The 15,142-nt window shown below is 38.8% G+C and overlaps 1 protein-coding gene across 1 annotated transcript in view; it reads left to right on the forward strand.

Moving 5' to 3' along the window:
- Positions 1-15,142, forward strand: part of LOC128011289 (uncharacterized) — a 16,757-nt gene continuing 1,615 nt past the window's right edge. The window contains exons 1-6 of the mRNA XM_052593527.1: positions 1-70; positions 677-1,059; positions 2,851-2,986; positions 3,088-3,229; positions 14,276-14,468; positions 14,562-14,703. Of these exons, the coding sequence (XP_052449487.1) occupies positions 689-1,059; positions 2,851-2,986; positions 3,088-3,229; positions 14,276-14,468; positions 14,562-14,703 (984 nt within the window). The 5' untranslated portion in view covers positions 1-70; positions 677-688. The remainder of the gene's footprint in view (positions 71-676; positions 1,060-2,850; positions 2,987-3,087; positions 3,230-14,275; positions 14,469-14,561; positions 14,704-15,142) is intronic.

Raw genomic sequence — 15,142 nt, forward strand, 5'->3', positions numbered from 1 at the left:
TGACGTCACTAACGACGCAAGCAGCGCACGAACGTCTGTCGTGTTCAGTTTCAGGGCAGGTGTGTGTCAGGTAAGACTTCAAACACTATCCTTTTAACTCAGTACCTCGCTGTTGATGTGAAGATCTACGGTTGTCTCGTGTTCTGGAGACACAGTTTCTCTCATTATTACTCTTATTAACGGCAGTGATAGACTCAGTCGTTATGTTCCGGCTGTGAGGCGGGAAACGCGGGAGTTGAGGCCGCTGACTTACACTAACAAGCCAAAGTGTTATGGCTAAAAATAATGTTATACATTTCTCATTTAATGTTAAGAAAAAGGCTATATTTGTTTACTATTATTAATTATTGCTTCTGTAAAATATAGCAAATCAGGAAGAGAAAGTATTTGTCTTTTTGTTTTATGTTCTGTTGTGATTTTTGGAGAATTTATTTTTTTTATATATATACAGTGGCTAAAAATCCCATGTTCCCATAGTTTTACTGCAGTAATTATGGTATTTAAGTTTTAGCTTATGTCATATTCATGTGTGTATTTTGTTGATGTCTACTTTACAGAGTAAGGTACGTTATCCATTTAAGATGAACATGCAGTCAACAGCTTCTTGTACTATGTCACAGATGTTTGATATTGAGTTCAGCAGGATAGATCTGAAGTCTGGTCTGATGTGTTTCAGGACGAGCTCTCGATGGCCTGTAAGAGTCTGCACGCAGCAGATGTGTGTGTGTCTGAGCCGCTCAGTCTGGTGGAGATGACGGAGGTCGAGTACTTACAGCACATTATTCAGAGCCACATCGATGCGCAGGCGACCGAGACGGAGAGCTCGGGCCTTCCACAGCTGGAGGAGAGCTTGTGTGACGAGCCAGAGGGGCCTCCAGCGGGGCCCGGGGACCTGCAGGACATGAGGATGCTGCTGCTGAGCGAGTCCCACACCACGCCTGTCAGCAGCGCCGAGGTCCAGTGTGTCACCCATGAGCGGCCCCTGGAGCCGAGGGTCACCCATGAGCGCCCCCTGGAGCCCAGGCCGAGCCCAGCTGCTCGTGTCTGCCTGGAGAAGAGGTAAACAAGACACTTCAGTGACACTTCTGATGAAAATAATCCATTTAATTCATTTTGGAATGAGGCTGTATAATATAACAAAATGTGGAAAAAGTGAAGCTCTGTAAAACGTTCGGGATGCACTGTAACTAAACTTGACCCATCAAACTTCAGCAGTAATTAACACTGAATCTGAATGGCCTACCATTTAAAAATGGATAATATCCATACCAGATATTGGAGAAGGGTATAATTGCAGCCTGGGGATCTCCAAAACCTAGTGGGAACTCCAAAAAAGGGCGTGGCTTCCTCCCATTGACAGACAGGCGCATGGCATGCATGCACAAATTTCCCCCCAATCCACTTCAGTGCAAACTCCACCCACCCCATCAGTCACAGCACAACCACTGACTTTACCGTATGTGTATTTGATTTCATTAGTGCAGATTCATGTTTGAGAGCTGGTTATGTAGTCTTAATGGACCGCGTTTCAGTCATTATAATATTCATTCCGTTGTCTGACAACAGAAACATTAAAATATAGTAATACAAACAATCACTACATTAAATTAAATGGCTAAATTTAATAGCAGTATGTGTTCATAGGGAGGCAATACAATGCGACGCACTTATGTCATAAATAAAGCCTTGGGTAAAACACCATTATAATCTCCTTTGAATGCTGCTTACTTGGTAACAGCAAAGATGTTGAATTAAACATTCACACAATCAGCTTTTCCACATGCCCCGATAATCAAAACTTCTTCTTAGCGCCTGCTCCATTTCTGCAGATCAGTTTCTGTAACTGTGTTACTTAATCCATGTTGCTTTGGTCTTCATCAGAAGCCGCTTGCGCCACCTGCTGGTGAGCGACTGACAGCAGATGGAGATCATGCCTCTGTGCTCTACTGCTATTCCTGCAGCTCCCGGATGTGAAAGGGCCAATTATCTGACGAATTTTAACCACTGAATTTGTGGAAGCGAATTTGGAAAGTGAAATAAAATGGACCGAAATTTGCCTGTCGAATATTATACATCGTATTTTTACACCGATTGAATATTTTGGAAGTGAATTCTGGAACGTGAATATGAATTATTGATTTTTTGATTATGAAAAGGTGTGTGAAATATTTTGTATTGAAATATTCACAGCTTAAATGAACAACTATATTAAATTTCAGGAGCTAACATTCATGCAAGCCCTGGAAATACAAGGCATTAAAATGCAAGTACTGTTAATGCAATGCATTATTTTTCAGTTAGTTTTTTTGTTTCAAAGACATAAGTCATTATTTTACTTACTTAGGTGACTAAGAGCATGAAATAGCCCAGCCATGACTTGCTCTTACACAGGATTATATATATGAGGAACACAAAAGCCAAATTCCCTTTATCATCCATCACAAGGAGTAAAACCAAAGAGTATAGCTCGAATGTGCAGAACAAGATTGTTGAGTTTCACATAATAGAAAATGATATTGCATATGAATCGCCTTCGATAACGAACGTGATATTGCGTAGCTTGTCAGTGATCTATGACTCTGTCTATTAAATGCTGCTCAGTGCTCCTGTAGTCTACACTGAACACACCCTCTCACGGCTGTAGACGGTAATGTTTTCTCTTGGTTCATGTCAAATTAATTTTGGTAAATAAGTCGCAGGACCAGCCAAACTATGAAAAAAAGTGCGACTTATAGTCCCGAAAATACAGTAATTAATTAAGCTTTGTTTTTGGGAAGCCCTGTTTTAGGTCTGGTTGACCCAAAACAAAACTCATAGCTTTTTGACATGGTTTAATAATTTGTCTTCCAGATTTTTATCAGTGCTTTGTCATTCTACAAACACTTCAGGGACACCCACACATGCACAAATAGAGAAATGGAGTAAACCAGACAAGATGATGAAAATACAGGGAACGTATCCATACGGAGGACGTCTGTTCAAACCGGTGAGTGCTGATCTCATTGAGATGCATTTCATTATTTTATCTGATTCTGAGTTCTGTGTGCTTTCTGCTGGTAATGAGAAGTGTCTTTTCTCTCACGGCAGGGTGGGCAGCAGTCTGAGCTGATCATTCCTACAGAGCTGACTCTGAATTTCAGAGCAGATAAAGGCCCCGAGTCTGTGATGAGAGCTCCACTTGTCATTTACACAGACACTGCTGACCAGCAAACTGCAGACACACTGAAGAGTAAGACTCGCTAATGTTACTCACGTAGACATAAACAAGTAGCTTATGGAGTTATTAATCATTTTAAAATGAAGAAATGATACCTGAACTCAGAAGATTAAATGTCAAAAGATAAATAATTTCAATTTAAGCAATGGCATTCAATTAAAAAAAAAAAAAAGCAAATAAAATTTAACAGCAATATCTGAGATATTGTTACTTATTCTGTCAGTTGTGCAACCTTTTCTTTCAGAGGAGAAAACTCAGCCAGTGAGCTTTAGTGAGTGTCATCTTTATTGAGCGTCATCTTTTTCTACCAGCCATGGATTTTTTTCCAACCGGCGGGTCCGCTTTTATGAAATTATTTGGCCCGCCCCAGCCCGCAAAGAAAGTCACATTTCTTTACCCACCCTGACCCGCGCATCGGGGACATCACGGAACATACGTTGCTACTAGACTCATATTTCTTGATCACTGGAGTTCCTCCCTCCGCAGAGCAGTGCGTGAGCTCGGCGCAATTAGCAGCGCATGTGCAGCTCGTGAACAGCTCGTGAATGTTTCATCCTGTCAAAGAGTTACTCAAGATGTGACGGAGCATGTGATTTGTTGAATGTAGTGAACGAATCCGCCCTTCACTGAATGGGATCGAGAGATCTTCTCAATCGTGAACGAGTTTAATGAACTGATACAGGGTCAGTGAGCCTCGAATCTAAATCTCGATCAGCAATCAGCATCAACATTTTTAATTTCCGAGAATCGCGATACTTTTGAAGTATCGGTGCACCATGCAACACTAATATATATAATAAAAAGGTTGCAAAATTTGGCAAATGGCTATTTTGTAAACTAACTTGAGGTGCTGTGCATTTAAGTTAGCCAAATAAATGTTTACATTTCCATACTGATTTTTCCTTATTTGGAATTTTAAAAACAAGTAGAAAATATATTGATTTCATTCTCATTTTTCCTAAAAGATATCAACAGAATTTCTACATAAGGTTAGCAAACCAGGGAGTTTTTACATTTATTTTAAATGACGTGAACAACGTTGATTCAACATGATTTTAGCATGCATACCTGAGATGGGGCAACAACCAGAGACGAGCTAGCTAGGCAGTCGATACACATAATGCACTTTTGAAAGATGCTTACAAGCAAATATTGTTTTGCACTTATGACAACGAGGGTTGTCAGCATTAACTCTAGTGAAGTATAACCACACTTTGGAACGTTTTGCTCTCTCCGCCATCGTCACTCTTTCTATTAAGCGGGAGTTTTCGTACTGTTATGCGTGTACCGCGCTCGTTCTTGTTGTGTGTGTGTGTGTGACTGACAGACAGCCTCCGCGGCGCGCATGAGAGTTCACGCAGATCTCACAGACTAACGTCTTAATATGATCGCACATTAGAAATGTTTGGCGAGATCAAATGTGCACGACAACATTATTAAGCAAAAATACATAGTACATTATTATTTATTTTTTCAGTACCGAAAGCAGAACCGATAGCGTCAGATCTTACTGATATTACGGTCTTTCATAATTTAGCCCCGGGGCCAGTTTAATACCGGGTTTCGGTACACATCCCTATTCCGAAACCAGTTCAGGTGGAAGAAATATTATAACAATATTATTTGCCTATAATTTGCCTAATAATAATAATAAAGTACAGCGTTTTCTTTACTCAAAAAGAAAATAAAAAAATAAACATCTAACATTAGCCAATAACCAGCTGCGCTTGGTCTCAGCCAATAAAGCATAATCTTTTCTAGATTTTGGACAAATGTAGGCTACTAAAAAAGATATATCAACTAGAGATTGACCGATAATGGTTTTTCTATAGCCGATGCCGATGTTTAGAGGTCAGGGTCAGCCGATGGCCGATATGTGCTGCCGATTTTTAGGGCCGATATCTTGAAGTTTTCCCCTACATTTATGCTAAAATGTTGCACTAATAATAAGTGGATGCACAACATTTCTAAACTCATCATCATTTATTGAGCACTGACTTGAACCATCTCTCGAATCTTAATTTTGTGCACTGCACGGTATTAAAATAAAAAATGTATCCAAAGTTAACCAAAGAAATTAATAAACTGACCAAGTATTAAATTACATATATATGTCAATCATTTATATAAATATGGAAGTAAAATAATGACAAATGTCTTTGAAACAAAAAAGCATGCTGAATAGCACTAACTGAAAAATAATGCATTGCATTAACAGTACTTGCATTTTAATGCCTTGTATTTCCAAGGATTGCATTTTAGGTCCTGAAATTTAATATAGTTGTTCGTTTCAGCTGTGAATATTTCAATTAAAAATATTTCACACACCTTTTCATAATCAAAAAATCAATAATTCATATTCACGTTCCAGAATTCACTTCCAAAATATTCAATCGGTGTAAAAATACGATGTATAATATTCGACAGGCAAATTTCGGTCCATTTTATTTCACTTTCCAAATTCGCTTCCACAAATTCAGTGGTTAAAATTGGTCAGATAATTGGCCCTTTCACATCCGGGAGCTGCAGGAATAGCAGTAGAGCACAGAGGCATGATCTCCATCTGCTGTCAGTCGCTCACCAGCAGGTGGCGCAAGCGGCTTCTGATGAAGACCAAAGCAACATGGATTAAGTAACACAGTTACAGAAACTGATCTGCAGAAATGGAGCAGGCGCTAAGGAGAAGTTTTGATTATCGGGGCATGTGGAAAAGCTGATTGTGTGAATGTGAATGTTTATTTCAACATCTTTGCCTTTACCATAGACTGTATAAAGGCTGTTACCCGTAGCCTATTAAGCAGCATTCTCTACCATAAAGGAGATTATAATGAGATTTTACCCAACGCTGAAGTACAGAACTAACATTACATCCCCTCACGTCACACTCCAGGATTCCCCAATGACGAGTAAGGGGCTTTTCACATATCGCGCTTAAAAACGCATGGAAAACACTAGGCACACGGCTTTCTCCTTCTTTCCAAAGCGCTCGGGCAGTTGCGCTCCTGAGACGTCTGCCGTTGCTAAGGATCCATGACCTGCTCTCTCCATGAAGACGCGGAAATTTCACAAAGGATAAATGGATTTGCAGCACTAAAAATAGCTTGCAGTAGCTCTGCTACTAAATTTCTTTCAAAATGGCAATCCATATACAGCTATGATCAGCTGTTCCTTCATCTTGGCTGAGCTTTCAACTTTGTTATGGGAAAGGATAAAGCTGACTGGTTAGTTCTTGCCACATGACCCGCGGTGCACTTGCGGTATTCTGAAAAATGTAGATGTTTTTAACTCGATGCGGTGCGGACGCACCTAGAAAAAAACTAGGCGTCTTCATGGAGAGAGCAGGGACCTAAGGGACCATCTGACAATTCCACTGACTGGGTTAAAAGGTCCAATGTGTTTTAATAAAAATTTTAAATAACGTACTGTCAAATTCTAAATCTTGTGTTTCTCATAGTGATTATCTACAGGTGAGATTTTGCCTGTACCTCCCTTCATATATTTACAGTATACAATTATTTACATATTAAAGATCCCTGGAAAGGGTTTTTCATGTTCCAACAGTTGTTGTACATTGCTAGATACAAGACTGACTTACTATTTTTTTCTTAAACAATATTTTTGTAGTGTCCATACAAAGTGAAATAAGTTATTGGCCATATATATTTAGTCAGTTTGAGTTAATAATTAATTTAGTGTAAACTGATTAATTTGAATTTAATCTTGTACTACGTTTCCTTTTGAGGTAAATTTGAAGATGGTCCCTAAAGCAGCTTAGGCGAATAGACAGCAAATATCAAACATAAAACTACTGCGCTTGGTTTTCTTTTTACGAAAAAAAAATTATTTGGTGAAACTTTTTGGTTTGTGGGGCTCATTTCTGTGCTCATCTGCTGAAATGTACATAATATACAGTAATATATTGTATTAATTAGATGCCGAATTTAATATCTTTGAGGCAATAAAAGACGTTAAAGTTTAACACAGAGTTTTTCTTATTAAGTGACTTGGATAAAAGCGTCTGCTAAGTGAATAAATGTAAATGTAATCGCTGTTAGTGCGCTGAGCCAGTTTTATTTTCTTTAACAGATTTCTGAGGGAAACCGCGTGAAACCTTGAGCGTTCGTTCATATTTTATATCTGCTTAACTGTCTATATAGTTTGCATCATCATCAATAAAGTGTAATCTGAGGTCTTATATCATAGTATTAATTGATTGAGAAGCGTTACTCGTCATTGGAGAATCCTGGAGTGTGACGTGAGGGGATCCCCAGTATTACAGCACAGCGTCGCACAAGCCATGACACAAAGTTACGGAAACCAAACAACCAAAAGCAATATATGTCTTCCTCAGATGTAATGTTAGTTCTGTTTTTCAGCGTTGGGTAAAATCTCATTATAATCTCCTTTATGGTAGAGAATGCTGCTTAATAGGCTACGGGTAACAGCCTTTATACAGTCTATGGTAAAGGCAAAGATGTTGAAATAAACATTCACATTCACACAATCAGCTTTTCCACATGCCCCGATAATCAAAACTTCTCCTTAGCGCCTGCTCCATTTTTGCTGATCAGTTTCTGTAACTGTGTTACTTAATCCATGTTGCTTTGGTCTTCATCAGAAGCCGCTTGCGCCACCTGCTGGTGAGCGACTGACAGCAGATGGAGATCATGCCTCTGTGCTCTACTGCTATTCCTGCAGCTCCCGGATGTGAAAGGGCCAATTATCTGACCAATTTTAACCACTGAATTTGTGGAAGCGAATTTGGAAAGTGAAATAAAATGGACCGAAATTTGCCTGTCGAATATTATACATCGTATTTTTACACCGATTGAATATTTTGGAAGTGAATTCTGGAACGTGAATATGAATTATTGATTTTTTAATTACAAAAAGGTGTGTGAAATATTTTCAATTGAAATATTCACAGTTGAAACGAACAACTATGTTAAATTTCAGGACCTAAAAATGCAATCCTTGGAAATACAAGGCATTAAAATGCAAGTACTGTTAATGCAATGCATTATTTTTCAGTTAGTGCTATTCAGCATGCTTTTTTGTTTCAAAGACATTTGTCATTATTTTACTTCCATATATAAAAGTTTTAGAGCATTTATCAATTTTTCAAGTTTGTTGGAACATAAATGTAAACACAAAAATACATTTAAATAAATACAGTTTTAGAAATAAAAATCAATTAAACTGAAAAATATAAAAAAATAAATATATAAAAAATAAATAATAGTAGTGCTGCAAACACACTAGCAACCAGCAACATTTGTGTTTGGTATAAGTGACAGAACATCTAAAGTGCATTCTAATTTCAAAATTACATTGCAGTCTGTTCATTATTCAAATAAATTACAGTCAACCAAACATAGAAAAGGTTACACTGGTCAGTTTAATTTTACCGTAGTATACCGCTCCACTCTGCTGTTATGCCAAGGACGTTTTTGCTCATGTGAAGAGGGTGATATTTTCCGTCTAGTTTACATAAAAATATATATATATATATTATAGTTTAACATCCAGATACATTGCGAGTATGGAAACATTTGGATATGTGCAGAACGAGACGTGAGCAATACCCTCCAAATTCATCTAGGCAAACCCGCGCTCGCTCGTCCTCTTATGGATCGGATCATTTTTCGGATCAGCAAAAAAAAAAAAAAAAGGCCAAGACAAATAAACACACGTTATTTCTTGAGCAGTTTTCGTCACAGAGCTCACTGTCCCCCTGGACGTCCACCCGTCTGTCGTGAGCGCAACAGAGGATGCTCGGGACAGTTTATCCACAATTTTTTTTCTTCTCCTGTTCATAAAGATCTGGCACAATCTTTTCACTCTAACCTCTTTCTTTCATCATTATATCTGACAGGGAAGCCAAAATGCGCGGGGCGTTCAAGCTCCTCCATTCCTCCGCTCGCCATGACTGCTGAGTGTGACCGCAGACTAAAACCCCTTTAATTCGGATGAGAAAGCTTTTTTTCCAAGTGGCTTTTGCACATAATAATAATACCGCTGCAGAAGCATTTTGCAGCGTTAATTGATCGTTAATTTAAACGACGATGGAGCATGGAAATTATTGAATATTGGCATCCCTAAATACTAATGAGTTGGATGGAAAAATGGTTATTGTCTGCATCAAACCATGCTTCCGAACACATGTGATTCACCGTTCTGGGCAGCTCCAGGACAGCTGTCTCTCCGAGCACGGTGCTGTCTGTGAGCGGCGTAGTAACGTCAGAGACAGTTTACTTTGGTAACGTCACGCTGCAGTGTTTGTAAGAGCTGACAACTTCTCCACCCCATTTACAGAGTGAAATTCTCTGACTACCTTTATCTCCCAGGGCAGTTGTTGAATCTTCCAAAATATTGTCTTGGGGTGCTTCACATGCAGTGGCAGCAGCAGCACTTTCCACCTCACCAATAACACGGGGCTGCACGCCGACGTGCCTGACTTTAAATCGGCGCTACAAAACACGGATATCGGCCGATGCCAATATATTAAAAAATTACAAATATCGGCCCGATATATATGGCCTGAGCGATATATCGGTCGACCTCTAATATCAACACCATAAAGACAACGGATTTTTAAGATATTTAAAAATGTTAAGTGTTAAATGTAAGATTGCTTTTTGAGAGTGAAAAAAAAGCCTCAAGTCATGACTCACGTCACATTTTATTAGCCCTAATACTTTCTGAAGGCTAAAAGGCCTGTAGTCTAAAGCAAAATGTTTATAAACATTATAAAAACAGTTATTAGTTTCTCTACTATAAAAAAATGTCACTCCAAAACTAATTAAGGTGAAGCTGATGCCTACCTCTCTCATTCGGTACAAATCCAAATGTTTCCACGTACCGTATTTTTCGGACTGTACGTCACCCCTGAGTATAAGTCGCATTAGTCCAAAAATACGTAATGAGGGAAAAAAAAACATACATTAGTCGCACTGGACTATAAGTCTCATTTATTTAGAACCAAGAACCAATAGAAAACATTACCATCTCCAGCCGTGAGAGAGCGCTCTATGTCTTCAGTGTAGACTACAGGAGCACTGAGCAGCATAGAGCGCCCTCTCGCGGCTGTAGACGGTAATGTTTTCCCTTGGTTCATTTCTCTTAGTTCATTTCTCTTGGTTCATGTCAAATTAATTTAGATAAATAAGTCGCACCTGACTATAAGTCACAGGGCCAGACATACTATGAAAAAAAAGTGTGACTTATAGTCCGGAAAATACAGTATTTTATTTTGATAATGAATTATTTTGATGATGTTGTATGGGCGCGCGTAAGGCATCGGCATGATGGTCAACGCTGGTTGGTTATAGCCTACAGAAGCAAGACTTTATTCAAAGCTGTCAAGCTTTTGCCAAATTAACTTTTTTCTTGTTTCATTAATCTGTCAATATGACTTAGTATATATAAATCATATATATATATATATATATATATATATATATATATATATATATTTATATATTTAGTGTATATATATATATATTTAGTGTATATGCCTATATTCCTTTTTATGTAATCCTATAGTTTTTTATAGTTTTTCAGTTTTTCCGTTCACAGAAGCGCTGCAGGTGCGTGTGATCTGTTGAATTCATCTCACACTATCCTCAGATAAACTCTAAGAGCGGCATATGATGTTCACAGCTGAGTGGATGGTTCACTCGCTGGCTTCAGCGTCACATTTGCATATGATGTACCACTGAAATCCGTGATTGGTTGACAGCAAATATTAAATGGAACGATAAAATTTTATTAAACCGGTTAATGGCGATTTCAAATTTTCGAACTTTTCGGAACTGTAAAATTAGATATAATTTCCGTTTCTGGTTTTGTTCCTGTCAAAATTTTGTTCATGTTGGGTTTTTGTTCCTTGAACCGGTTCAGAGCCCTGATTCTAGTGGTCCCCACAGAGTGAGGTTTTTTTGTTAAGGTGACCACTATTTTAGAATGTTTCCATGGCGACGCGTCAACACCATGGCCACAATAACACTGTTTGGATCGCTTTTATTTAATTTCTCCTTTATTTAAATATTTACACACTTGCATACCATGACATGAACAATCTGACATTCTGATTCACAATTATGTGAAAAATAAAAATTAAGTAGGAAAACCATCTTAAAAAGGATACTCCACCCCAAAATATATTTTTTTTCACTTACCCCCATGTTTGTCTTTGGAACACAATGTAAAGGAGTCATATGATGCGATTTCAAATATGCCTTTCTCTTTGGAGTGTTACAAGCTCTTGGTGCATGAAGAAGATCTGTAAAGTTGCAAAGACTAAAGTCTCAAATCAAAAGAGATATTATTTATAAAAGTTAAGACCTGTCCACTAGGGTTGGGCCGATAGACAATAGTATCGTGTATCAACGATAGTCAGAGATATCGACGATGGCAGATGTCTCTATTAGGCTCATTCTCCTATTAATGTATTACATTTTAAATAATAATAATAACTATTTTATTTTTATAGGCGGCCTATTATAATTCGGCTATCAAACTGCCCAGCTGTTTCACTGCAGCACCGCGTTTCTCACACACAAACACACACACGCATGAAAGAGGATTAGAGCCTGTAGTCGCTAAAGTTGTAACGCTTTGACTCGTATAACTCGTTAAATCCATGAAATGAAAGAGATAGAAAATGAGGAGTTGTTGTCCCACACATTTAATGGCTGCTATACGGCAACGAGCTCTTCTCATTCAGGAGAGATTAACTCTTTATTGCTGTCCCAAATAAAGACAAAATAACTTACTGATCACTTATAACATGTGGGGATGATGTAGAAGGACTACGTGAGAAACACAATGGATGATAAGTTCGCTATGCAGCCTTGTTATTATTTTCATGCACTCTGCACTATAATGTGATTCATGCAAAATACATAGATTTGGTCGTTACAAAGTCTCCATCCACAAACAGATGTACATCGTCTGCAGATATAAGGTATTTCATCACACTTGAACAAGTAATCTGAACAGCCTGTATATGTGCAGTATTTTAAAGAGTCCTCACTAACTGAGTTTAATGTCACCGTTATGTTAGAGTGCATCTCATTCTTGTTTCTGTGGCAGTGCGTCGGGTTCGTCATGAGGCACACGGTCCCGAGCGCTGCATGACTGATACATCAGTTCAATTCATCTTTACTGGAAGTATATCAACTTGTTTTGAATAGTTTTATTTAACATGTTCGTTTATGTGCAATATCAGTGTTAAACTGTTGGACTCTACAAATGATTTTCACAGTTGACTGATTTTGCAGATCATTTAGACGGATAACTTCTTTGTGGTGATGCAGCAGATTTGTCGCAGGACGCACTATATGACCGTTGCGTCCGACTATATATGAACTAGCTGTTTTATATACAGTATTTTTATATTTAACGTTAGTTTATCAGTACGTTTTAAAGTGTTTTTTTAGATTATTGGTTATTCCATATGCTCTCTCTTGGGCACCTGCGCAGTTTAAAACACCAAATAGTTATGCTATGACAAGAACAGAGAGTCTCTCTCTTGCTCCACCCATGCACGATAATATCGTGTATCGTTGATCTCACGGGCTGGCGATATGAAAAAAAAAAGACCATATCTGACACTACTGTCCACACCCCCCTAACACGGCACCTTTAACCACGCCCCCACATCTCTATGTCACTATGTGTCACTAGGTGTTCTGACTGGGACACTAGGGATATATGCAAATGATCGATACTTTGCAGTGGTCGATAATGTGAACAATAATTGGTTATCGACTAATCTAACGATTATTTTTATTACAATAAATAATTAATGTTCTTTTTTTTAATTAGCTAATGAATCCTTTGTTATAACTTTACAAAAAAATATATAAGTACAACTTCTAATATAATATTTTAATCTTTATTCATTTTCAACCAATGTGGTTGAAGTTTTTACAGTATAAAATAATAAAGAGGCAAAGAAAATTATTTTACTATGGTAAATATGAGTTTATGATAGCGTTTATAATTAAACCACAGTAGCCATAAATTTACAGTTGTCTGAGACGTCATGAAATGTTCTTAAGCATCACAAACCATAAAATGTAGTCAGGGTTCTGCTATGGTTTAGCGTGGTTTCCAGAGATCTGGAGCTGATTCGGGGCAGCTCGGTGGTTTGTGACTGTTGTCTCGCGGTGCGCTGTCTTTTAAGGGGCCGTTCACATATCACGTCTCTTGCGCGCGCAAGTTGGTTATTTCCAATGTAGGCGCGCGATAAGCGCGCTCATAATGGAAGCAACGCGGGTGCAACGCGCTAGTTTTTTCCAGGCGTGTCCGCACCGCATCGAGTTAAAAACATCTCAACTTTTCAGAGTGCCGCAAGCGCAAGAATATCAGACCTGAAGCAGGAAGTTGGTCACCAGATCACACGGTAACCAGTTAAACCGCATGGAGACACTGGAGAGCGCCAGGATGTTGTCCTCTGAGGTGCTCGCGCATCGCAGTTGTGCTGCCATGGTTCACCATATCGGTTTTGCAAAGGGAACAAAGGGCCATTTATTTGGCCTCTGTTTAAAGTATTCCCATACTTTTGATTACAGTGGTCTCTGTTTTTGTGATAGAATGCAACTTTCTCCATTCCCAGTATGCCATTACGCGAGATGTAAACAAACAGTGTGACGTGTCGACGCATTTCACACACGTCGACGTATTTTTGTAGTCGCCGTAATCGATGACGTCGTTGCAGCACTAATCCAGTAGCTATGAGACTGTACATGCACAGGACATAACCAACATCATGGACACACACAGATATAGAATGCATTCACTCATTCATGAGCATCCTGAAGAGTTCAGCAGCAACCTTAAAGGGATAGTTCACCCAAAAATGAAAATTCGGTCATTACTCAACCTTTGGTTTCAAACCCGTAAGACCTAAAGTCTATTACTCTTTCGCTGTCCTCAGCTGGTGAATAGCACAGGGATTGTATTAGGCTTGTTGCTTACTGTTTTAAGGCATGAAAAGCAGAGATGTGTTTGAATTGGTTTGTTTTGGCTTGGTTTCTCTCTTCGCTGCAGATGAGGCGGTGGATAAAGCTGCACACTTCATCAAGCGTGTCCGCACAAGGCCTCTCAGCTCGTCTGATATCATGCAGGACTCGGAGAACTGGAAGCCAGGCACCATGTCTGGGACTAAACGTTGCAGGACAAGACTTCTCATGGACCGAACTCAGCGCAAAGAAGTACACAACAGAAAGGAGCGCGATCGCAGGTAGGCTCTACAGATTTGTTGTTTAACCTGAACCGCTCACTGTGCAGAGAATACATGAAGCATGTTTACGGTTTTCACAATCTGTGACCTCAGGAGAAGAATCCGTCTGTGCTGTGATGAGCTAAACCTGCTGGTGCCGTTCTGTTACGCCGACACTGATAAAGCCACCACACTGCAGTGGACCACAGCCTTCCTCAAATACATCCAGGAAATACATGGAGACAGACTCAAGCAGGTTCTCTTCATCACCCCATCGGTTTCTATTTAATAAGTCTACCGTGTTCCCAAGGGTCATGGAATTTCTGAAATGTCATGGGATTTTAAAAGGTCTATTTCAGACATTGAAAATTATATATATATATATATATATATATATATATATAGATATATATATATATATATATATATATATATATATACAGGGTTTCAAATTCATTGAATAAACCTGAGCACTTCATGTCTCAAAATCAAAAACCGCTGCTGGTCAGCATTTGTGAGCTCAGCGCTGCGTTGTATACAGCTGTTACCGGAGAAACCTCTATCTCTCCCACTCTAATAGCGCCCTCTGCTGGCCATCTGCACATTTATATATGGGGCGGGAGTGGAACACTGTGTGTGTGCGAGTGTGTGTGTGTATATATATATATATATATATATATATATATATATATATA

Source organism: Carassius gibelio, chromosome B23, assembly GCF_023724105.1.
Source record: "Carassius gibelio isolate Cgi1373 ecotype wild population from Czech Republic chromosome B23, carGib1.2-hapl.c, whole genome shotgun sequence".
NCBI lineage: Eukaryota > Metazoa > Chordata > Actinopteri > Cypriniformes > Cyprinidae > Carassius > Carassius gibelio.